The sequence below is a fragment of the Solea solea genome, chromosome 5 (genome assembly GCF_958295425.1).
Source record: "Solea solea chromosome 5, fSolSol10.1, whole genome shotgun sequence".
NCBI lineage: Eukaryota > Metazoa > Chordata > Actinopteri > Pleuronectiformes > Soleidae > Solea > Solea solea.
Window position 1 is genome coordinate 2,347,217 of NC_081138.1, and position 23,144 is coordinate 2,370,360.

The 23,144-nt window shown below is 42.8% G+C and overlaps 1 protein-coding gene across 1 annotated transcript; it reads left to right on the plus strand.

The window, feature by feature from the left end:
- Nucleotides 1–77: 77 nt before the first annotated feature.
- On the plus strand, nt 78–22,473 carry lmo1 (LIM domain only 1). Its single transcript, XM_058630386.1, has 4 exons — nt 78–776; nt 12,393–12,606; nt 19,984–20,109; nt 21,759–22,473. The coding sequence occupies exons 1-4, from the start codon at nt 755–757 to the stop codon at nt 21,862–21,864; spliced, it is 468 nt and encodes a 155-aa protein (XP_058486369.1). The 5' UTR covers nt 78–754; the 3' UTR covers nt 21,865–22,473.
- Nucleotides 22,474–23,144: the final 671 nt, after the last annotated feature.

The following is a 23,144-nucleotide window of genomic DNA, read 5'->3' on the forward strand; positions in this document are numbered from 1 at the left end:
GAATCCGAGGGTCTGTGGAAGCTGCGCGCATTTATTCAGTGGCAGCAGACGGAGGCGAGCGCGAGGAGAGAGAGAGAGAGAGAGAGAGAGAGAGAGAGAGAGAGAGAGGGAGGCGCGAGTTCGCTTTTAGCAGTTGTCACATTTGCAATTGGATTTTTTGTTTGAATTTAGTTGCTTGTTTGGGAGCAAATGAGAAGGAGAAGGAGAGGATATTATTATTAAAGAGCGAGGGGGAGCTCAGCCGCTTCAGTCTGAGCGTCTGATCCGTCCGTGCAGGGAGCGCTGACTCCACACACACACACACACACACACACATTCACTCTCACACGCTCGCACGCAGGCGACACTTACGTTTATTACGTCTTTCATTCCCGTGTTTCTTTCGCATGGAATTTAATCAAAAGCAACCGACGCTGTTTGACGCGATTTATTTACAGTTGGGCTTGGATGCGGGATCTCGCCGCGTCTGCCGGAGAACATCCCGTGTTTGAATCCACAGCCGATTGATAGGAGAAGACGAGGGGGGAGAAGAAGAAACGTGCACACGAGCAATTCATCTTTTCTTTTTCTTTTTTTTCCCCCCATTTTTGTGGAGGAGGAGGGGGGGGGGGGGTTTATCGGGGCTGTAGTGTAGCCGTCAGCCGCGCGCTCCAGAGCCATTTCCAGGATAAGCTGTGCGCAGAGCGAGCGGTGCAGCCTGCTGGAGCCGAGCAGCACGGATCGCCCGGGGAAGGAGTCCTCGTTCCTCAGGACGATGGTGTTGGACAAGGAAGAGGGTGAGTAAACATCTCGAGACGCAAGGACGCTGTAACCTGGGGGGTGGTGGGTGGGGGGGGGGGGGGCAGCGAACTGACATCTCCACACATTAAGAGAGTGATTCCATGCGCACGCACAGCCTCCGCTGCCAGTATTTGGCCCGTATTTTGCCCACTGAGGGTACTTTCTGTGGCCGTGAAGTTGAGGTGCACTCACATAAACAGCCCTCCACTGGAAATGCTGTTTAGTTTTGGAGGAGTTGCATGTTTTTATTTGGAGGATTATGCACTCACTCACTCACTCCCTCACTCACTCCAGCGTGTGTCTCCTCTCTTTCTCTCCTCCTCTACTCTTAAGTGCTTTTTCTCTCTCCCTCTCCCTCTCTCTCTCCCTGCGTCTGTGAAGTTAGTGAGGCAGCCTTTGACATCACCACGGGATGGGAGAGATGACAGCAGAGTGCTTTTAACTTGATTGCAAATTATGGGTAGCGCCGTGCGACGTTCACGTCACTCACTTCCCATCCAAACAGGCTCCACTCGCATAACTTATCTATTTCAATGTATTTAGGTTAATGGGTGAGGCAATCTAATTAATTTTCATTTAAATCAAACTCGGCTCTAATGAAGTCCCATTTTGGATTAAACCGCTGTCGTCATGAGCCTCTGTAAAATACATGTATATACATCCTAATTATATCCTCTGAAGCCAAATTCGTCTTTTTTTGGAAGAATTTTGAAGGCTGTTTTGTAATTCAGACACCTTTTTATGTATATATACATATTTTTTTATGTATATACTTTATCCGGGGGCACCTCCTGCTCTTAAAAGTGATGGACGCGCATCTGTGAGCCATTATTTATGTTTGAAAATGGATATTTCATATCTCTTAGCAGAGCATCCTTTCACTTACACATCTAAAAACCAATAAAAGGATTGCGGACAGAGACATAAATTGGTCTGTCTGGCTGAATCCATGTTGCGCCGCTAATGTACCCAAATTAACTCAACTGTAAATTGTCTCCTTTGGATGTCTGTCGAGCTAAGAGTTCTCCCATATGATTCATGAGTCAGATTGCTTTTAACAGTTATTGGCTAAGCAATATGGTAAATGTACAAGGTGATGCAAATGGCATTAGTGGGAAAGGATGCACAGGAGCATGTAATGCAGTCAATACTACATTAACTACTGATGCCCAATTACAGAACCAGGGAGAGTGGCTTTTAGGAGCATTAGGACTTGCAGAAAAGCTGAGATCACCTGCTGCTCATTGCCTAAAAGCTTCACCCTTTATTTGCTGGGCCCGACCAGCAGACCCAGCGTTTTGGCCCAGGTTGTCAACAGAGTTGCTTGAAATCTGGTCTCTTTCACTGTGGTGCCTTTTAGCGTTTATTGGCTCCAAAGTTATAGGCTTGTCAATTCCACCTTCTTGTCTAATGTAGCCACTTAGTGCCTGCACAAATATATGCGTGCTTACTGTTTGTGCACAGGGAGGTGTGAGTCGATTTTTCTTTTTTTGTGTGTGTGTGTGTGGGGGGGGGGGTTAGGGTCAGGTTATCATCTGTTTTTCCTGACTGATTCACTGCTGTGTGTGTGTGTGTGTGAGTGTGTCAGTGTCTAGTCTCGGGTTCAAAGCTGCGTTTGTTTTGACTGTTTTTGAACTCTGAGTGTCCTCAGAAAAGCCTTTTGTTTTTCTAACAGAATTCCAACAGAAAATGATGATGGTTATGAATCATTTCCCGCCACGTCAGCTTGTTAGGATTAAAATAACGACGTGAATTGAAAGTTGGCTGCAACTTAAGTCTCGTATATCTTTAGATTCCACGTTGCATCGTAGATGTTCTGCAGTCGCTGGCTGATAATCTGGTGGAGCACTGATACTGCGAGCACGGAGGACGACTGTAGCACAGGCACCGCTCTGTGAAATGACCTCATACGCAGGTCTTAGTTAGTAATGAATAGCAACACATGTCCCGAAATACTGTGTCAACATTTTTATTTCATTTCTACGATATGAAGGTTCCAATTTTCATCTAATTTGAGAAGGGGGAAAAAAAAACGCAACTCAGCCATTTTCTCTCTTCTCCTTCTGAGGAGTGCAGGAGAAGAAAGTGGGTCCACAGTGGAGGCAGAATTTGCTGAACATTAGCACCGACGACAGTAAACTCTTTAGAGAGCAGAGCAGAAAAATCCTCCAGCAACTGATAAATTTCAGGTTGCCTTTCGCTTGTTAATTTATGACCCCGTTATCATGCTGTCCAGTGAAATTTGCACATTCATAAAGCATGTGATTGAAAAGCGAAGCGTCGGATGAAAACAGACTGCTGATCTGATGGCTGCTGTAATAAAACTTGGGCTTCAGGCTCCGATTTTTATTTTGAAATAATAAGAAATGCTTCATTCTCTCCCGGTGTTACCATGGTAATACTGTCTTGTAGCAATGTTATATTGATTTAGAAAGTGGACAGTCATATTTCTTTTCTGTTATTTGGTTTCTGAGGGTTGATTTCTAATTTCCAGTCAGAGATTACTTTTATATGTTCCTTAAGTCTTTTCACTTCTACAAAGGAATGCAATTTGCTCCCCTGTATTTGCTATTTTCCCAGCTTATTGGTTTGCTCTGACTTCAAAATTAAACTTGCCCATTTCAAATATTGAAATTACGTCTGGTTTTGTGCTCAGGGCCCTGAACAATATTACCAACACATTGCTTTATTTGATATTCCTTAAGTCACTAATCTTTATTTTTTTTTTATATAAGCCTTATTGGAGGCACCTGCATCGCCTGCGCTGTCCTTTTTTTTCTAATTTGGCCTCAAACAATCGTCAGCAGCAGTTGGGAGATTAAGGAGCTGCAGCATAAAAAGCTCCTTCTCCATACGATCAGAACAAGCCCGATACGGTTGTAAATATCGATTCTGCGTTGACACAGAACATAAACTGCGCCCTCAGTGTTTTGCCACTCCATAATATCTCACAGCTGATTTCTCAATCCCAACTATCAAATTAATGCCATTTTTCATCCGAGTGATTAATCCCTTCCAATCTGGTTCTGATCTTGCACGTGTGGAACTCTCAAGTACCTCCAGATCCGTATCGGTCCCCGATCGCTTCACATCTGTGAGGGTGTGCGAAGGCGGCGGCAGACGCGCATCGCTTTCCATAATCTGAGCCGAATTCAAAGGGACTGAAGTGAGACTTCAGAGACCCGCCCACCCGCCGTCAACGCAGACAACTGCACTCGTCGCTGTGACACACACACACACACACAAAGTCACTTAAGTGCTCTTTGAGCCGGAAGAGCGTCCCCTTTCATTCCTGCCAGAGGCCACATGCGGGGCTGTGTTGTACAAATATTGTTTACAACACGGATCATCCTGTTTGTGTGATCCTAACTCTTACAAAACTCTTCTTTTTCTCCATCAAGAACAAAAAGAAGACGGTATGCCATGTATTCCTATATATTATTAGTGGAATAGTGAAGGTCAGTGCTAATGATTCAGTGAAAATCAACAAATATGCTGATTTATCTATGTGTCTGAGATAAATGCAGACATGTATGGAACTGATAACATGCAAAACAACCCCCGAAATCTATAAACCCCTCATCCAGAGGGTATAATAACATAAATTCCACGTTCATACACATCCTGTGACGTCTCAGTTTTTTCCCAGTGGATTATTCACGTGTTTATTTACTCTTACTCATCCTGCTGTGATGTCATCACATGTTTACTAAGACAAGATAGGAGGAAGAATCGCACCTCGTCTTGTTTGTATTTCTTCAAAGCGTGTCATCATCACCTTGTTCAGTGCTAACCCAGAATGCAGCAACGGTATCCGTGCAGAACAGAGTTGGGGGGGTGGGGTCACTTGTTTGTGTACATGATGGGATTGGTCATCTGTATTCGCAAAATTGCAAGTTGACATCGAAACTGGGAGTTCAAGGATTGTTGTCTGCCACAGTGGAGGGAGATTTTGTTGTTGTCACATGTGCAGCTTTGTTTGATTAGCACCTGCAGACACCTGCGACACCTTTAAATTGTACAAATATAGTTTTTAGGGTCAGCTGACCTGCCCAGATTCACTCACGCACAGATGATAATCAGGAAAGTGAAACAAACACATTTGAATCCAATGATTCCAGGGGATTTAATGACTTTTAAATGTATTTATTTTTATTTTTTTTGGTGTCTTGGTAGCTCGAGAAGTCAAAGCTGTGCCGACTGTCACGTGTTTGTGGCTCCGTCTGTGTCAGTGAGGCTCAGTGAGGATGACAGTGGCAGTTGGTCAGTAATGGACACTTTGTTCTTGCAGGGTGCGAGGACCGGTGCCGCCTCTAGGGGCTGCTAGTGGGGCTTTCAGTCTGAATGTTGTCAGTTTTCTGCAGACGTGAAAAAGCATATATATAATGTAATAACACGTGCATTATTTGAATCAAACTGAGCAACTAGTACTGTATTTTGTAGGCATATCCAGTTTATCTCACATTTCCAAACAGTCTGCATTTCTAATCCAACAGAATTTGACATTTGTTGGGCTATTTTTTGTCATAAACCAAATGTCACGTGCATTTGTTTAGGTTAAAAACAGAACGAGACGCCTCATTAGAGCTGCTCGTTCAGTACAAGGATGGACAGGAAGAAGCAGGAAGGAGGGCTTCACTGTTTCCCAGCTCTCTTGTTGGTAAATAGAAAAGCCCGGGGTGCTTTCTCTTAAATAAAATCCAACTTGCTGAGAGAACTAATCTCTTATTGGATGACCTTCACTAAATCAAATCTTAAATAGCTATTTAAAGTCTGTGATTTGGGCAAGGAGGGGGGGGGGGGGGGTGTTCTTTGCCACTTAAAGCTAGTAAATTAGGTTTTGGATATTGGAGTTATTGATTTAATCAGTGCTTAACTGTGATGTTTGCAACTGCAAATTCAGAGGCAATTGACATCCACCACACACACACACACACAGATTCCCACTAAACGCAGCATTAACTTTAACTTGTTTCTCACACGAACAGCCCCCCCCCCACACACACACACACCCCCCAGTCCAATCACATCTCTTTTCATTTCATTTCATTTCATTTCATCTCACTTGACCCGTCGTCTCCCGTCGAATTGCCATTTGATTTTAGCCAGTAACGAGAATTACCCCTCGAGGAAATAGGGTCAGTCTTAATATTATGAGGTAATATAAACGTGTTAAAGGGAATTCATTAAAAGAAAGCCATCTTCCTAATCAAACAGTCGCCGGCGTTATCTCCAGTGCCCCCCCCCCCCCCCCCCGTCTCTTGTGCGCTTTAAGCCTGTGCTAAATGAGACAGCTTAGTTTTCCATCCCATATGGCATCCCGTCCAATCTCCACCAAGACCTCGTCTCAAACTCTGCTCCCACCCGTCCGACCTCCCTCATTATTTACCCCATCAGGTGAGGCAGTAGGTGCTTGAGCGGCATAAGAGGGCCCCGCTCTGCCAAAATAACTGCACCCTGTGGGGAATTTGCATTATTCAAGATTAAAGAGCCTCACGCGGTGCCACACAGTGTGGCGTTCCTTCTTCCCTCCTCCGTTTCCCCGACACACCGAGGACCCTGAATGGCACACACCTGTCTCCTGGCATATCCTCTGAAATAATAAGTGAGCGATAATTGCTGGGGAGTGGGAAGGATTTTGTACATCACGTCCTGACCTTGTGAGTGACACAAACTTTCCACGGCTACATTTATTCCCCCCTCCAAATGCATTTTTAATGTGGACTTAAAAAAAAAGCAGTGTTTGTGCATTATTATGTTCCTGGATGGCGGAAAGTGTCCGTGACAGGTCTAATGGTTTGATTTTTTTGTCTTCTTCTTCTTCCTGTCAGGAATCCTGAGGTGGCAGGTGAGATTGCCTCTTCTATCAAAGTTTAAAAGAACATAGTTTGAGATCAGAACTACAGTGTAACAATAGAGGATGACAGCTTTAGGGAAGCAAACTAAAACCAACAAACGCTTCCCTTGTTCTTTCAACACTCGGAGCATTTCTGTGCCTTTCCTCCTCCTTATTCATCTTCTTCCCTCATTCATTCCCCCTCTTCCTCTCACTCCGCGTCGGCTGCTGCTGACAGTTTACCTTACAGACTACTAATCGACTGAGCAACCAAGTGTTGGAACAAGTTGCCTCCTGTAATAACTTGGAAACTCTGCCAGTTTCATGTCTTGGAGAAAAAAAAAAAGCAGCAATGAATTTAATTAGAAAGCTGTTGCATATCGCTGTGATACATTTCTTTTAATTAACCCCATGTGAATAAATTAAAAATAATAGGGGGGCTGAAAAGAGTGGAAAAAAAAAACACACACTAATGAAGTTTTCCATTAATTGGGACGGCGTCTGCAGCCAAACCACAGCGAGCAGCGAGCACCAGGAGTTAACAATGCCTTCTGTAAGCCTCAGAAAAAGGTCCCAGGGCCTCGGCGCTGACTTCAAGTGTAAGAAATGCACCTCTGACGTGATGGAAATGACCGTCGGCTGGGAGAAAAAGGCACTCCTGTTCCAGGCCGCTCTGCTGAGACTCCCCATGCAGTGCTTGAAGCCGGGCCAGTGTTAGTGCAGCCCTTAATGCGGCTGACTCATTTGGAGCGGATCAGGAGTAATTATGGTGGGGAAAGTGGCTGCCGACCGTGGGGGTCAGGACACTTGTAACATGTGAAAAGAGCAATTATTCCAGGAGACAAAACCCTCCCTTATCCCGGGCAGTGCCAGGGTCAATGCAAGGGACGGCTGAGCTCCGTTTCACCGGGGCTTATTAGCCGCGGCAAGCTGCAAACTTTGAGAGAGTGCATCTTGTTAATGAACAGTCCCCTCCTCATTCACACCAGCCCTGTCTGCCCCCCCCAGCTCAAATACTGTGGGTGTTAATTATGTCATAATAAGAGCACAGACACAGAAATCAGCTCACAGACTGCAGCATTCATACACAGCCATCTGGAAATGCAGCGCGCCATACAGTAACAGTAGAAGCCTCTTAACAGCAAAAGTAGAAGGAAAACACGGCCATGAGGCTCGTTAGGAATGGTAGTTCCTTTTCCAAAGTGTGTGTTTCTGTGGACACGAACATGCCGGAGACAACGGGCATCATCTTGTATTCCAGCCGATGTTATTACGACCAGATGTCTTGCGTTTTTTTGTCTCGGCAGTTGAATAACGCGTCTATGGGCTCAATTATGGGCAATGACGGAAGCCCGAGTGAAAGGGGGCTGATTCAGCCGCACAATGGCAAGACATCTGCACGAGATCTCCATGAACCCCGGTGGCAGACACCTTGGACCGGGGTCAAGTTTTATTTGGGATTGCCATGGACACGGCGTTCACTGTGGCCTCTGGAGACTCAGAGAGTTTGTACCATTTAGTGCCGACCATCATCCATAATATAATATAATAAAATAAAATATATATATTGATTATGAATCGTTTGGTCCACAAAATGTTGATCGCTGTTCGTCAAACCTGGAAATGATGATTTTTTTTGTCCAACAGACCAAAATGATTCACTTTCAATGATTTCTTTGTTACCCAGAGTCAAGAATTGAAGAAAATATTCACATTTAAGAAGCTTAAACCATCGGAAATCATGAAAAAATGCTTCAAACCGACTAATCAGTTATCAAAATAGTTTTCGATTAATTTAGTAATCGATTGTTTCAGCTCTATAATGCAGTCATTATATAGTGATAGTTTTATTGTTAATAGATAAGAATAGATACATTTTAGTAACAGTGATTTCCAATTAAACAGTCGGAAATCTTGTTTAAATCATGAAAAAAACTGATTAATCGAATATGAAAATAGTTTTTGATTAATTTAGTAATGGATTAATAAATTATTCTAGAGTAACAGTTTTATTATTAATAGATAAGAATGAAAAGATACATTCAAGTAACATAGTATCTAATTTCCCTAAGAAACACAATTTGTTTCAGCTGGGAGCTGGAGTTATCGAGGGCCCCTGAGAGGACGCCCACCCAGGGGCCGGCTTCCGCCTCCTAAGGAGCTCCCCGCGTCTCATCAAGACCCCTCCTACCTCCCCCGTGAACCAGCAAAGTCTGCGTCACACCGCGCCGCCAGGGCTTTTAATTGATCAGGAGACATTTAACAAAAACACCAGCGCCAGATGTAGCTGCCACTGATGCCACTAAAGTGGGATGCCTGTGAGAGCAGCTGCTTCGTTGACATCATGTGTGTTGTCACGGTGAAGGATAATGGGGATGAACTTGAGCTACATACACGCTGCGTTGTTTAGGGACATAAATTCTGTTCCCGATCATGCGAAACATAAACGCCGTGATGACATAAAGCGACTCTCAGCAGCCACGACTCGACTATCGTTCATGAAAGACGTCCTTGTCCTCATTTCTGACCAGTTCTGTGTCTCGCGAGCGGGACTTTTATGAAACAAATCGATAAACAGCTTCCTGTTCACAAACAGGAAACACCAAACCGAGTAAAAACACCAAAGGAAAACATGGCTGAATTAGAATCGCGGAATAATGACGCTGATTTTTGTTTTTCACGTTGGTTTTAGTGCAGACGTGGCTCCGTGTAATAATTGTATTTTTCCGACTTTCAAACATTTTCCTCGGGTGCTACAAACAGCAGATTCTCTCTTAAAACCTTAAATTTATATTTAAAAAAAAAAGGTTAGCGGGTCGATGCGATTCTCTCGATAGCTCTAAAACGGAAGTCTAAATGGGGTTACATGGAAATGGGATGCTATCTCTATAATGGAAAATACATGCTCTGACAGACCGAGAGAAAAAAAACCCAACTGTACATATTCTTGAAAGATATAATCTTAAAGAATGGAATGGAAGAAGTGCGAGATGACAGGCCTTTACACACACTGCTAATGGCAAATTAAATTCCTTCTCAGGACTCAGGATATTTGGCAGGGCAAGTGCTGCCTCTCCACTTTGAGGGGTAAAATGCATCCCTTGTTGGAGAATGAATCATGATGTGGAGAGGCATGCTTTTGATGACATCAAATGACACTGGAAGGTCAGGGGCACTTGTATCTGTTAAATGGATTGGATTAAGTGGAAGCTGCCTTCCTAGGCTGCTGCCGCTGCTGCTGCCGCTGCCGCCGCCGCTTCCTTTCATAATGTGGCTTTTCTTTCCGGGAGGTGCCAAGCACGGGAGGTTCTGTTCTACAGCGCCGTTGTTTCCCAGGGCGCCGAGAGTGGTGACAGGTGCAAGAAAATGGCTCGTGGCATTAAGGGAATTGAAAAGACATTTAGTTTACACTCTTCTGTCACTGCTCTTTGTTTAGCGGGGGGTGCGCTCCTATTAAAGCGGCTTCCTGGAGGCTGCTTTTGGTGGAAGACATCAAACTTCATTTTTTTTTACAGTGACGAGGATTTCTTTTAACGTAATTGTGCGTCTAATAGACGGCGTGAGTGGCGTGAAGTAGTTCCAGGATAAGGTCAGGCTTTATCACACGTGTGATATGTTTAAGGAGTGTGTGGCAGGTGGTGGTCTCGACCAATTAGGACGAGTTCAGAATTCAGGAACAACCTTCTTTTTTTTTGTACAATTAGTTCTCTTATTTAAAGCAAAGATTTTTGAGTAGAATAACTAATTAGGTGTCATAAAAGGCAAATTAAAGATTTTTGTGATCCCCAAGGGAACTGCAGCAACTGACACACACACACACACACACACACACAGAGGCATTTTCTCTCTCCTCATTAAGACTGTTTTTAGTTCTGTAGGAACCTGTCAGGCGCATACCTGCAGTGAGCTCCCCTAACAAGCCGTGAAATGCAGGTAGAGGAGTCCGCCCTCAACCAGTGCGGCTTGAATTTGAAGCTTTTTAGCTTCATTTACACCCAACATTGGTATTTATAGCAGGTTTTTGTGATCCTAATGTGCCGGCTTTAAAGGGTCTGTTTTGGGGGGGGAGAGGTGAGGGAGCTGGAGAACCAGGCGGAACACTAATTGATGGCTCCCATCGCCAGCGCTGGCCCAATTAGCCTCTCCTTTCCACTTCTGATAAAGAAATAAGACGGCTCGACAACACCAGAGCACCTACTGACATATAAACCCGAGCCATAAATTTTGACTAACAAGCGCTCCTATTTCTCTCACCTCTTTTAAAAAGGTGAAAAGCTAATGATGGTACATTCATAGCATTGTTGATGTGCGGACGGCCAAAGAGTGCAGAACAAATCTGGATCCAATAAGGTACTTTGTAAGTCAGTTTAAGAGCATGTGTGTGTGTGTGTGTGAGAGAGAGAGACAGAAAATGTGATTTTCTTTTTTTTTCCCATTCCACAGTCGTCCCTTTGAAAAGCAGTGTAAGGTTTTTGTGAAAGAGAACAGACTTGACAGGCTGAGCCGAGTGAAGCAGTCCCTTGTTATCAGCCGAGGGTTGTGTTTATCACAGAAGTTACACTCGCACAACAACAGCTCTAAACTGCCGGGAATGACCCCGTTCGCACTCCGTCGTCACGGCGGCGTCGCAGTCGTGTCTCCTGTTAAAAAAGAAATGAAACAATTCTTTATTGGGAACAACGTGTACCCGCGCGACGGCGGAGGAACTGTGACATTTCATACATCGCTCGGTGGAAACGGGCTTTTATAGACGCCGAACGCCGGGCCGAACCCCCTACGACGCAGTGTCCAGGCTTTTTTTAAGAGGGGAGAGCAAAATGTGTTTTGAAAGTAGAGTGGCAAGTGGCGTCCACTGTGTGTTCTTTTAGACGGATCAATAGCTCAGTGTGTGAGAGAGTGTCTTAAGAGCTGTTGTCTTGTGCTTTCAGCTGTGGCAGACCTGTTAGTGCTACAGAGGGGAGCTGCGCACCCCTGCCTTTGTACCAGCAGTGGCCTGAGGGGGGCTTTTAGTCCAAACACAAATGTCAACCACACTCTGACTATTAGTGTTTAGTGCAGTTATTAAATGGACTTTATTTGTCCTTTAGGAGGCTAAAAGGCGCACTTAAAGGGGACCTGCGTGACAGCAGGGCAATTTGCGAGTTTGGTAACTTAGGCTCGCTCGTCGCGGACACATGAGTACAGATGAGTGTAAAAGGAGAGACGGCTGTAATGCTTTTGTGTGCGTGTGCGTGTGTGTGTACGAAACACAGCGAGTGAGTGTATGCTAAAAGGCACTTAGGCCATAACATATCTCACTGGGGTCTGGTAGCAGCGTTTCTGTGGTCAGAGGCTTTTTAAAAGGTTAATGTTAATCTATACCAAACAAAGCCCATGAGGAGCTTTTACAGCTGCGGACACATGAGTGAAATGGGCTCTGATGAAATGGCAGCATAGGTAACTAACGTGCGACGCGGCTCGCTGTGAATACCGCAGAATAAGCGTCGGTGTCTTCGGTGGCCCCGCCTCTGTAAAGGGATCGTGTAACTTTTGTACGACACCGTGTTCTCAGCGGAACGAGTAAGTGAGCGCTTCGTGGACCGGTGTGACCCGCGCGCGCCTATCTACATGGAAGAATGTTTTTTTTAATGCATACGAAGCAGGTTAAAGCGGCGTGCTGTGGCCCGCGCGCAAGGCCGCTTTCTCAGGCGCCGCTTATCAAAACGAGAACGCGGAAAGTCACTCGTGTTCCTGGGCCGTAAATCACGCGTGGCTGTTTGTCTCCTTATCACCACAGGTGTGCCGATGCTCTCCGTCCAGCCCAAAGGAAAACAGAAGGGGTGCGCCGGCTGCAATCGCAAGATTAAAGACCGCTACCTGCTCAAGGCCCTGGACAAATACTGGCACGAGGACTGTCTGAAATGTGCCTGCTGCGACTGCCGCCTGGGGGAGGTGGGCTCCACCCTCTACACGAAAGCCAACCTCATCCTCTGTCGCAGGGACTACCTGAGGCAAGCAAAGACACACACACATCACCTTTTCCCCACTTGTAGCACGACACACCACAACAGCTATGACCTAGAACTACAAAGTAGCTTTTTCTTTGGTTTGTCAGTGTGTTGTTGTTGTTGAAACAAAAAAGTCAATAAAGGCCTGTTTTTGTTACATCAATGTGCAAAATGCGACATTGTTCTTCTTAAAAAAAAAACACTGAACGCTGTCCCAAGTTGTAAAAAGTAAAACGACATTTCGTGGCTAACAGCTATGCTAACGGCTGGAAGATTCATTTACGCCAGAATTTGCTTCCCTGCTCGAAATGAACGCTAATCACAGCTGAAGCTGTTAAAAATAATCTGACCCAGGATTGAACCCCAATCAAACACATTCCCATTGGTAATTTGGGATTATTACATTTTTAACATTTTATTACATGTATCAATTCAGAAAAAATAGACATCGTTCACACCGATATCATGGAATTGTCTCAAAGTTTAATATTGTTTCATTAGCATGTACCTCAGCCGATAATCTTGTTTTTCTGCAGTTGCAAAACACACTTTTATATAATAAAATGCACATATGGGTGAACCCCACTACTGCTCCACAGCTGCAACAAACACACTGTTGTTTTCATCCTCAGGATTTGCGTCTGTACTTGTTCCATTCCTAATAATCAACGACGACGCAAGTAAATATCCTGATGATTTATCATTAAAAACACAAACTTTCCAAAAGGAAATCTGGTAATCATTTGATAATCAAACCCTCGCCGTACACTCGGCGCTCCCTCTCGCGTGTTCCCAGTCGCTCCCTGAAGTCATAAATCTTAATAATTTTTTGAAAAATTATGCAACGAATCCACAATGCTGTCAGTTTAAAAACCCAATATGTAGCGTGGTCGTATACTTTTACGGCGTGCATATTCTTTTTATCGCGCGCGTGTAGAAAAACATAAATTTTTGGGGGGTGCTTGAGCATTTTACACACGGTCGATTGAGAAAGAGACGCCTCAGCACATCTCCATGGATTCAATTACTGTGTAATTCATCTTAAAACAATGTCACAATTAGACAAAATAGTACTTTTTGTAAATGAAAGTTAGTCAGCGTAATGTTTTTAAACTGCGGGATGTTTTCATTTTGTTCTCGATTCATATTTTTCTTATTTATACCGAGCAGATTTATTAGATAATTACATTTAGGAAGTTTTGTTTCTTCGTCTTTGTCGTATCCGTGTTTACTTGACGACGATGTCACGGAGGAATCTGGTTCTCGGTCGTGTTCTGTGAGAAACCTCCAGGGCAGGGTTGTTGCTTCATCACCAGTGTCTCTGCCCCCCCCCCCTCCTGTCAGATGCCCCTGCCATCTGCTTGTTAAATTAAACATGACCATTTCCTGGGCATTAAGTCACATTCCCATTGAGGTCTTAACATTTATCTGAGTGGGGGGGGGGAGAGGAGATCCCCTTGGGGCCAACTTAGGGATGCCGGTGCCCTCAGCCCCTCCCTGTCCTGCTCAGTGCTCCTCCCTCCAGCTCACTTCTACCCATTTAGGTTCATCCAACCTTCATGCACTTGGTTTTCGTGGATCTCGCTTTGATATCAGCTCTTGCTTTGACCTGGAAGAAGCCCCACAGACCACTTGAAAGGTGCTCAGGGATGTTACGTCGAGAGAGGCCATTACCATTCATCAGCTCCAACACACGGTTAATGCTTTTAAGATGCAGTGAGAGGGTCCTCCAAGACCCGCTGTTGCCCTCAGACGGGGCAGATGAGGTAATAAAATTGGGCGAATGACAAAAGAGAAGGTAAAAAATGATGAAGCTCGGAGTTTCACTTGGGAAAATACATTTCTTTAAGAGGACAGTGACCCCCCCCCCCTCCCAAACCCTGAGCTATAGGTACCCAACTACTTAGTATCGTTACGGTGAGGAGGAAAAGCTTTTACATTATGAGATCATAAGATGCTGAGGTCAGAGAAGAGATGGAAAAGTCAGGAGTTAGGAATTCTAAACGAAGAATAAAAAAGAGAGAGAGAGAGTTCTCTTTGCCCCGGTTGCCCCCGGATTGCAAAATGAAATCCATCCCTCTCATCTGCTCTTCGCTCCACAACAAACGCACAACGCTTAACGGCCGAAGTTGCTCGAGATAAATTCTATTACGGGACAAATTAAAAACCCAGCAGGAGAGACCACGATATTACAGTTAATGCAAGTCTTTATCTGGTGCTGGTGTCCATTTCATGGCCGTCTCCTCCAGTGTTGGACAGCCAAGGCTTCCCCTCACCTGCAGTAATGAAGTTAACTCACTCAGCCGCGTGCACTTCATTAAAGAAAAGCGGGTGGATCAAACACACTTTGGTTATTTCCCAGGGTTTGGAACCCTGCCATCGTCATATTAATTATTATAGGAGCTCCATCTGTGATCGTCCTTCAGTGGCATTAGCAACTTATTGAATGCACTCACGCTTTCCGGAAATCCTACACTCGAGCACCCACGAGCACTAAAAGTGCACGCGCACACACACACACAATCCAACCGGTGTCCTCCCCTGCCCTCCAAAGCATTGTACCAGCAAAAGTTCAGCGTCTAGTTTTCCCTCCGTATCATAAAAAGGCTTTATTTTAAGCACATATAATAGATAATTAGGCATTTTCCCCCGATGCCCGAGGCCCAAGATCACACGACCTCACCAGAGGGGTTGACAATCTCGTCGTGGCGCTCATCAGAATCCAAGCCTGACATAATTTAATCTTCCGTTTCATATATTAGAGAGGACATAAGAGTCAGCCACTTATCAAAAGTGGGGGTATAATTAACTGGAAGACGACAATGTCTTAAAGATAATGAAGATTGGGAGTGAAATAGCAGGAGGAAGATGATAGCTCCATCCTTACTTCTTGAGTGAGTCAAACAAGTGTAACAGTGGCTCTTCATGTCCGCGCAGAACAGATCTGAATAGAGCGGCGTGCACAGCCGCTGCAAACGCGTGACGCGCGCATTAACAGCTTTTCCCGTTTTTATGAAACAGGGACGTCTCAAAGAGCTCAGAGAACAGGTAGAACGCTTCCAAGGACCACGAAGCAACACACCGAGAGAGGCAAGATGATGCGCCGCGGAAGCTTTAAGGGTTTGAAGTTTGCAAAGCAGCGAGTTGAAAGAACTAAAGAAGGGCCCTCTTTTCTCCAAAGACCCATTGTAATAACTCAATAATAGAAGGAGAGAGAGAGAGGCTTATTTACATTACTGCCGTCCAACTCCACTCCCCCTCAAAAAACTCACATCAGCACACAAAGCAATTTAGCCACAAAGCTAAATTAGAGCTCTTTTAAGGGCAGAGTACGAGGTACTGCTCCACAGACAGCATCAATCAATCAATCTTTATTTATACAGCACTTTTCAGACAACGCAACGCAAAGTGCTTTACAGGAAAACACGCCCACAAACATTCACATATCTCAATATGTACAACCAAGACATTAAGACCAGAATCGATCATATATGACACGTTTATATCAGCAGTCTGCAGATGAGAGAGAGTTATAGACGGGATTAATGTGTAAAACCAAAAAAAATACATAAATAAATCAGCACAGTCATGACTGTTATTCTGAGGATTTAAAATGACGTACTAAAATCTGCAAGTTTGAGTCAAATTAATTCATTAAAATTGTTTAAAGACTTTGTAACTGATAAGTTGGAGTGGGAGACGAGTGGGAGACGAGTGGGAGATGCAGCATGCATTCAGTTTCTGGCTGTTATTTATGTTATTTATGTTATTTTGCATTGATGTTTTTTGCAAACCTCACTTTTTGCAACTTGGGGACAGTGTTTTTCTTCGTTTAATCCATTTTTACTTTTATTACTAAGAGACAGACCAACCACGGGAATGGTGTTATTCACCTTTTTAGTGGGTTAAAAAAAAAAAAAGGTGAGACTTTCATCTATTATAAACTCAGTTGTGCTGCTGCAGCTTCAGTGGGATTCACTAATGCTAATTCAAGCTGCTACTCTCTCAGTCAAAGGTGTAATTTGGTGTTCCAGTATGAGGTTTTGGCAGTTTTGGAAACTTTCACGCTGACCAAGTCTTCACCTTTAACATTTTTAATATATCACACTTCTAATGATTAGGTACTTTAAAAGGGCTCATATAATATCTACACAAAACAAATGCATCAGGCTGGATTCTTTCACTTCCTTTCACAAAGAAATCCACACCGCGATGTCTCACAGGTTGTGGGGAGCGCTCCAAATCAGCACTAACCCTCTAATCCATTTAGATGAACCACAAAAGCGCCGAGTCTAAAACGGGAGCTTCAAACTCCTGCTACAATGCTGACGATTGATCGACAAAAGTATTTTCTCACCGTTCACATTCCGTTTTAATAGAAAAGCTGAGAAAAAAATTGTTAGTGTTGAATTTTAGATTTTTTTTTTTCTCCTCCGCTTTCTTTCTTTTTTTTACGAATATTGATTTATTTAATCCAAATGACCAGGGAAATTGAAGTGCATGAGCCACTGCACTCCCATAATACGAGACATGTGTCGGAACAATACATGGGAATTATGCAGAAAATGGTCTATTCAGACATGAAGTAGAAAGAAAAGAAATGAAGTAATGTTTTCAAAGGTAATCTGCAACTCCAAGGCACTGTTTCAGTGCTGTGAAGCGCGTCAACTTCTAAAACTGACTGCAGTAACACAGTTCTCTTACAGTGTGTACACTCTGTAATATACTGACTTCTCCTTAGTGTCACATGCTACTTCCCTTCCTGCCTGTATAGAAGACTTTAGCTCCATTTAATGTGAGGTTTTGATTCGGCTAGTGTCCGTACTTTAATGTAAAATAGTACTTAACTTTTACTTTTAAGACTACAATGCTGATGTATTCAATGAACACGCCATGAAATGGTTATTAAAGGTTATATATCTGTCTAGGATTTGAATACCCTTTTTGTGCTATTGCAAAATACTGCATTTTCATTCCAACTTGTTATTTTGTCAAATGTGACATAAATGTAAACAACGAGACAGACAGTAGGCTCTATGGTCACATTTTCAAACTGCAGATCCATATTGACCTTTAATATAAGTAAGTGTCTTGCACCTGAAACATCATCCTCGTTCATTTTGCATGGATATATATCAGAATAATCTGAATTGATTGACAAAATGACACCCGGCTCACAATAACAGAGACAAAAATCAAATCAAATCAGACGAGAGTCACTTCAGCCTTTAAGCTATAGCTTAAAAACATGGGGGGGGGAAAAGCACAGATGTCCCACTGCTTCAGTGTGTTTATAGCAAGCTGGGTTTCATTGCTCCACATTTGGCCGACCTGTGTCACGTGATGACCTTGTCCTCAGCCCAGCAGGGTGCAGAGGAGATGCGTTATAATAGTTGTTGGAGTTGTTAAAGTCAGTCCACGGTACGTGACCGGAGCTCGACAGGCTGATTTAAAGCCTTTGTTCCTCTGAAGGAAAAAAGTCATCACTGTGTGATCCTAAGCGCAGAGGAGCTCAGGTGTGCCGAAGCCTGGAGCACTGCCTGCCACTTGACTGTCATCATGACACATGAGGTGTGAGGCTTTTCAGTGGAGAGTAAACAAAGGCAGGAAGAGTTAAATTGCAAATGGTTCTGGCAAGGCCTTGATAATAAAAATATCCTCAAAGTTTGTCATAATTATGAGATAAGACGTCGAAATTATGAGATAAAATTTCGAAATTTTGAGACAAAACGTCGAAATTATGAGATAAGTCGAAATTATGACATTAAATGTCAAAATTATGAGATAAACGTCAAAATGATGAGTTAAAAGTCATGATTATGAGATAAAACTTCGGAATTATGAGATTAAATGTCAAATTCTGAGATAGAAACGTTGAAATTATGAGATAAAACATCGAAAATATGCTATAAAAAGTCATAATTATGATATAAAATGTAAAGATTATGAGATAAAAAGTCAAAATTATGAGATGAAAAGTCAAAATTATGAGATAAAGTCAAAATTATGAGATAAAAAGACAAAATTATGACATTAAATGTCAAAATTATGAGATAAAACGTCAAAATGATGAGTTAAAAGTCATGATTATGAGATAAAACTTCGGAATTATGAGATTAAATGTCAAATTCTGAGATAGAAACATTGAAATTATGAGATAGAAACGTTGAAATTATGAGATAAAACATCGAAAATATGCTATAAAAAGTAATAATTATGATATAAAATGTAAAGATTATGAGATAAAAGTCAAAATTATGAGATAAAAAGTCAAAATTATGAGATAAAGTCATAATTATGAGATAAAAAGTCAAATTTATGAGATAAAAAGTACAGATCTGTTATAATAGCGCATATTGACGAATAATTATTATTTACTAAGCTTTCGGATTTCTCAGCTTCTTAAATGCAAATATTTTCTGGTTTCCTATTGAAATCACACAGCGGATTAATCGATTATGAAAATAACCGGTAGTTGCAGCCCTATCATATAATAGAAAAGTTAAAATGAAACAGTTTAAGGTCAGTGTCTGTAGCACTGATATTTGCTCCATGTTTGGATCAACTCTGAATGTGTGAGAACTGTGATTATTTTTTCATTTTTAAGGATCTCTCTGTACAGAAAACAACTTTTTACAATCCGTGTTCTCCGTGGGTGGCAGATGTGGACTCTATGAGAAAATTCAGGCCCCCCCCACCAAAAAACAAACAATCACCTGTTATAACAATGTCTGTGTTTAACACCCTGTGAATCCCTCTCTCCCTGTGATTCCGTCTCTGCGGCTCCTCTGGGGCAGTGGCCTCTAATTAGAAGCAGGGCTGCTGGAGAGACGCTTTCTTTAACAAGGTGAAAGCAAGTGAATGGGAGCGGCTTAAACATCCGCACGGTGACTCCTCTGAGTTTTCTGGGGTTCTTTTCGTCTAAAAATGGGAATTCTGTGAATTCTGAGGGATGGAACAGATATGTTTATGACGGCGCTCCAGAACACAGCCCTGCTGACTCTGGTCGGACATAAACTTGAATCGCAAGCTATTTTAGTTTTAAAAGGCGACGGGAGACTCGACCGCACACCAACGCTTCGCCTCAGACCTGTTTTCCTCGCGCACGCGGAGGAATTCTTTGAAGACGGAGATTAAAACCATGTGATCGTTTTAATTAGATCATTAGTCAAGAATTAAGATCTGTGTTTGTTGCTCTCATTACGCAGAAATACAGAGTGGCTGCCAGGAAAAGATTTCCACTTTGTCCCGCTTCCCCTTCCATTGCAGCATTTTCCCTGCTATTGTTCCTCCTGTCAGGTCATTTTTTTGTTTGCTCTGTTATTGTATCAAGGTAAAGCGAAGGTGGGTTAATCTCCGTCTGTGCTCTCTGTCTTTCAGGCTCTTTGGTACGACGGGGAACTGCGCAGCCTGCAGTAAACTGATCCCAGCCTTTGAAATGGTGATGAGAGCCAGAGATAATGTTTACCATTTGGACTGTTTTGCCTGTCAGCTTTGTAACCAGAGGTAAGAACGGGGATCATCAGTGCATAACAAAATTGCCTTTAAAAGAAAAATACCAACGAGGAGATAAAAAATTGCTTATAGCTTAAATATTAGGAGTTGTTGACAAAGCTCTCTGGTGCGACAAAGATTTTTATTACATTTCTCCAGACCACAGTTGAGTCTGAAAGAAAATACAAACTAAATTGTGGTCGTCTTCCTCCCACAATAAACGTGGCTGTAAGGAGCTAATTATTTTTTATTATGACATACTACGCGCAGTTTGTCCTCGTTAGTGGCTAGATCTGTAAAAAAAAAATATATAATAATAATTAAACATTACATTGTAGATAAGTCAATTTTAGGCCAGCAACAGCAGCAGTGAATATTTGATTATAAAAAGCCGATCAGTCTATTAGAAAGATACAAAAACAATATGCAGTGTATATATTACCACAAGGTGGCAGCAGAAGTGATGGAATTTACAAGATCCCTTGAATGCATCTCGATGCTACTCCCTAATGACTGCCGAGGAGCAGGTATTTCCATAGCGATAGAAGCTATTGTGAAATTGGGAGCGAGCACAAAGCCTTTTACGGTCTGCTGTGATGTTCACGGAATATGACATACCCAAATATTGCTCTTTCCCATGAATACACCGTCAGTAATGGCACCTCTCTGGGAGCGGAGCGTCCTTTGCATGCTTGTCAGAGGTGCCATGACCCTGTTCTTTCACACACCACAAGCCCATTAACCTTCTACAGGCCAGATTCAGTTGCCATAGTGAACACCTGCTGTAAGGGAATTATGACCGCAGTCTCTCCTCAGCTGGCAGTCATGGGGCCAGGCCTCATCTGGCACCACGCTGCCATGGCCGTGACTGTTTTACCACACTGGCACATTAATAAGGCAGGGCGACACTTGACTATTCTTATCTTCGCTTGCCCACCAACAAACAGAGGCAACGCCAGGCCGCTGTGTGTCATTTCTCCGTCTTCGGTTTGACACAGAGATTTTAGAGGGAACAACGATCCGCGGAAAAGAGTTGTGTTTGAAAGTCATGTGGTGCCACTTTGAGGAGCGGGTGCCGCCACTAATGTCTGCTCACTGTGAAATAATAGAGGTTTTAATTAGGGGGAGACCAATTATTCAGCCTGACCCATTGAAGCCATTTTCAAATAATCAATTGGTTGATTACTGAGACACTTGATAAACGCTGCTAATTCTCCAAAAGTGACTTTTTCATGTATGTAATATTAAAGTTTATACTTTTTTTTAAAATTTAAAATAGTTAATAGAGTTTGCTGCAGTTCTGGCACACATTGCAGACTGGAGATACAGACTAGAAGTGCTGTTTGATAAATCTTTACTTAGTTTAAGCTATTTTTTTAAGATTTTTATGACTAAAAGCTGATGCTTTATCAAGGAGAGGGAAAAAATTTTACAAAAAATGGTGAAGAAACACTGATTTGAAGTGCTGCTTTCATAACGACCACCAGAACAGACTTTGAATGTGATCTTGAGCCTGTGTGCAAATCAATCATTACCTGCTGAGCTCGGTTGCACCATTTTTTGCAGTGCAGTTGACACACACACACACACACACACACTGACTTCAATGCATTGGTGTTTCTAACCAGTTTTGCCTCCGTTTGCTTCTCCTCTGTCGACAGGTTCTGCGTGGGGGACAAGTTTTTCCTTAAAAACAACATGATTTTGTGTCAAATGGACTATGAGGAGGGCCAGCTCAACGGGAGCTTTGACACGCAGGTTCAATAGTTGGGGGGGGGGGAAACTCACGGGCAGCAACAATCAGCTCCACACTTTACACACAGGATGGATGTTCTGCTGCACTCAAAAAGAGACAAGCGTCCGTCTGCTTGCCTGCAATACTTTTTAAGACCCCTTTATCAGTCCCTAAGGACTCTGTTGTAAATGTTCAACTTTTTGCCCCTCCCACCCCGCCCACCACCCCCCAAACACTGAGCAGTTACAAACGTTGATGTACAGTTGTGCCTGCTTAGCTGAGCACTGTATTGCTTGTATGTTTTTGTGAAACTTGATTTCAAGGTTTGTTTTTCTTCTCCTTTTAGAAATGGTTAATTGGAGGGTATGTACAGTCTGTTTTCTCTGTATATATAAACTGGAACATTTATTTTATGAAATGTAATGCAATTTTATTACTAGTGTGAATTAAAGATTCATAAATGTTCATAGTGAGTTTTTTCTCTTGTACCAAAACCAAAGTTGTTGGAGGAGGTGAACCCATGTGTTGATATGTAATCATGTCTCCAATAACCGCACTGGTATAAAAAGCCTTGCAGGAGAAAAAAAAGAAAAGAAAAGAAAATATATTTGAATTCCTTCTTTAAAACACGATGCAATGAAAAAAACAAGTTTTATGACATTTTGCAAAGCACTGGTGGAATTAGAAATGCTGTTTAAAAAAAAAAAACAATGGACTAAATAAGATTTTATTTGGAATAAAAGAATGCTTCTCCAAACGTGTGTTGTTGTGAACGTGCACTTAAATTCATTCATTCATTCCGGAACAGAGGTGCAGAGCCGCATTTAAAAAATAAAGACTTGGTTAAATAGTTTATCTAATGAGGTCATGTCTGATGCACACACATATACATACAGCACATGACTCATGTCAGTTACGACACATACTGACCTATTTTAGCAATTGGGACAGAAACTAGCAATTATTTCATTACAGATTAATCCGCCGCAGATAATAATCTCAATTACGGTGCTACAATGTCTTTTTTCTCCAAACCCAAAATGAGATTTTCATTGAGCATTTTGCTACAATGATGTCGGAAAGTAACGTTTCAGCTGAAGATTTCAGTCGAGTCCGACATGAAAACCTCAAAATGTTTTCTTACATCGTGAAACAATGGCGGCTAATTAGAGAGAACAAACATCAATCTTTTAGATGTTTCCTCCCCCCAGAACTCAAACAGCCAGAGCTCATAAAAACTAAGGGGTTCGTATCCATTTTCTACCATACATCAGTCTGAACGAGGACTTCTACGGCCTGGAACTATGACATC

Coding starts and splice junctions, on each gene's coding strand:
- lmo1 (XM_058630386.1), top strand. CDS start 755: ATGGTGTTGGACAAGGAAGAGG. Junction 777..12,392: donor GGTGTTGGACAAGGAAGAGG/GTGAGTAAACAT, acceptor TTATCACCACAG/GTGTGCCGATGCTCTCCGTC. Junction 20,110..21,758: donor TGTCAGCTTTGTAACCAGAG/GTAAGAACGGGG, acceptor CTCTGTCGACAG/GTTCTGCGTGGGGGACAAGT.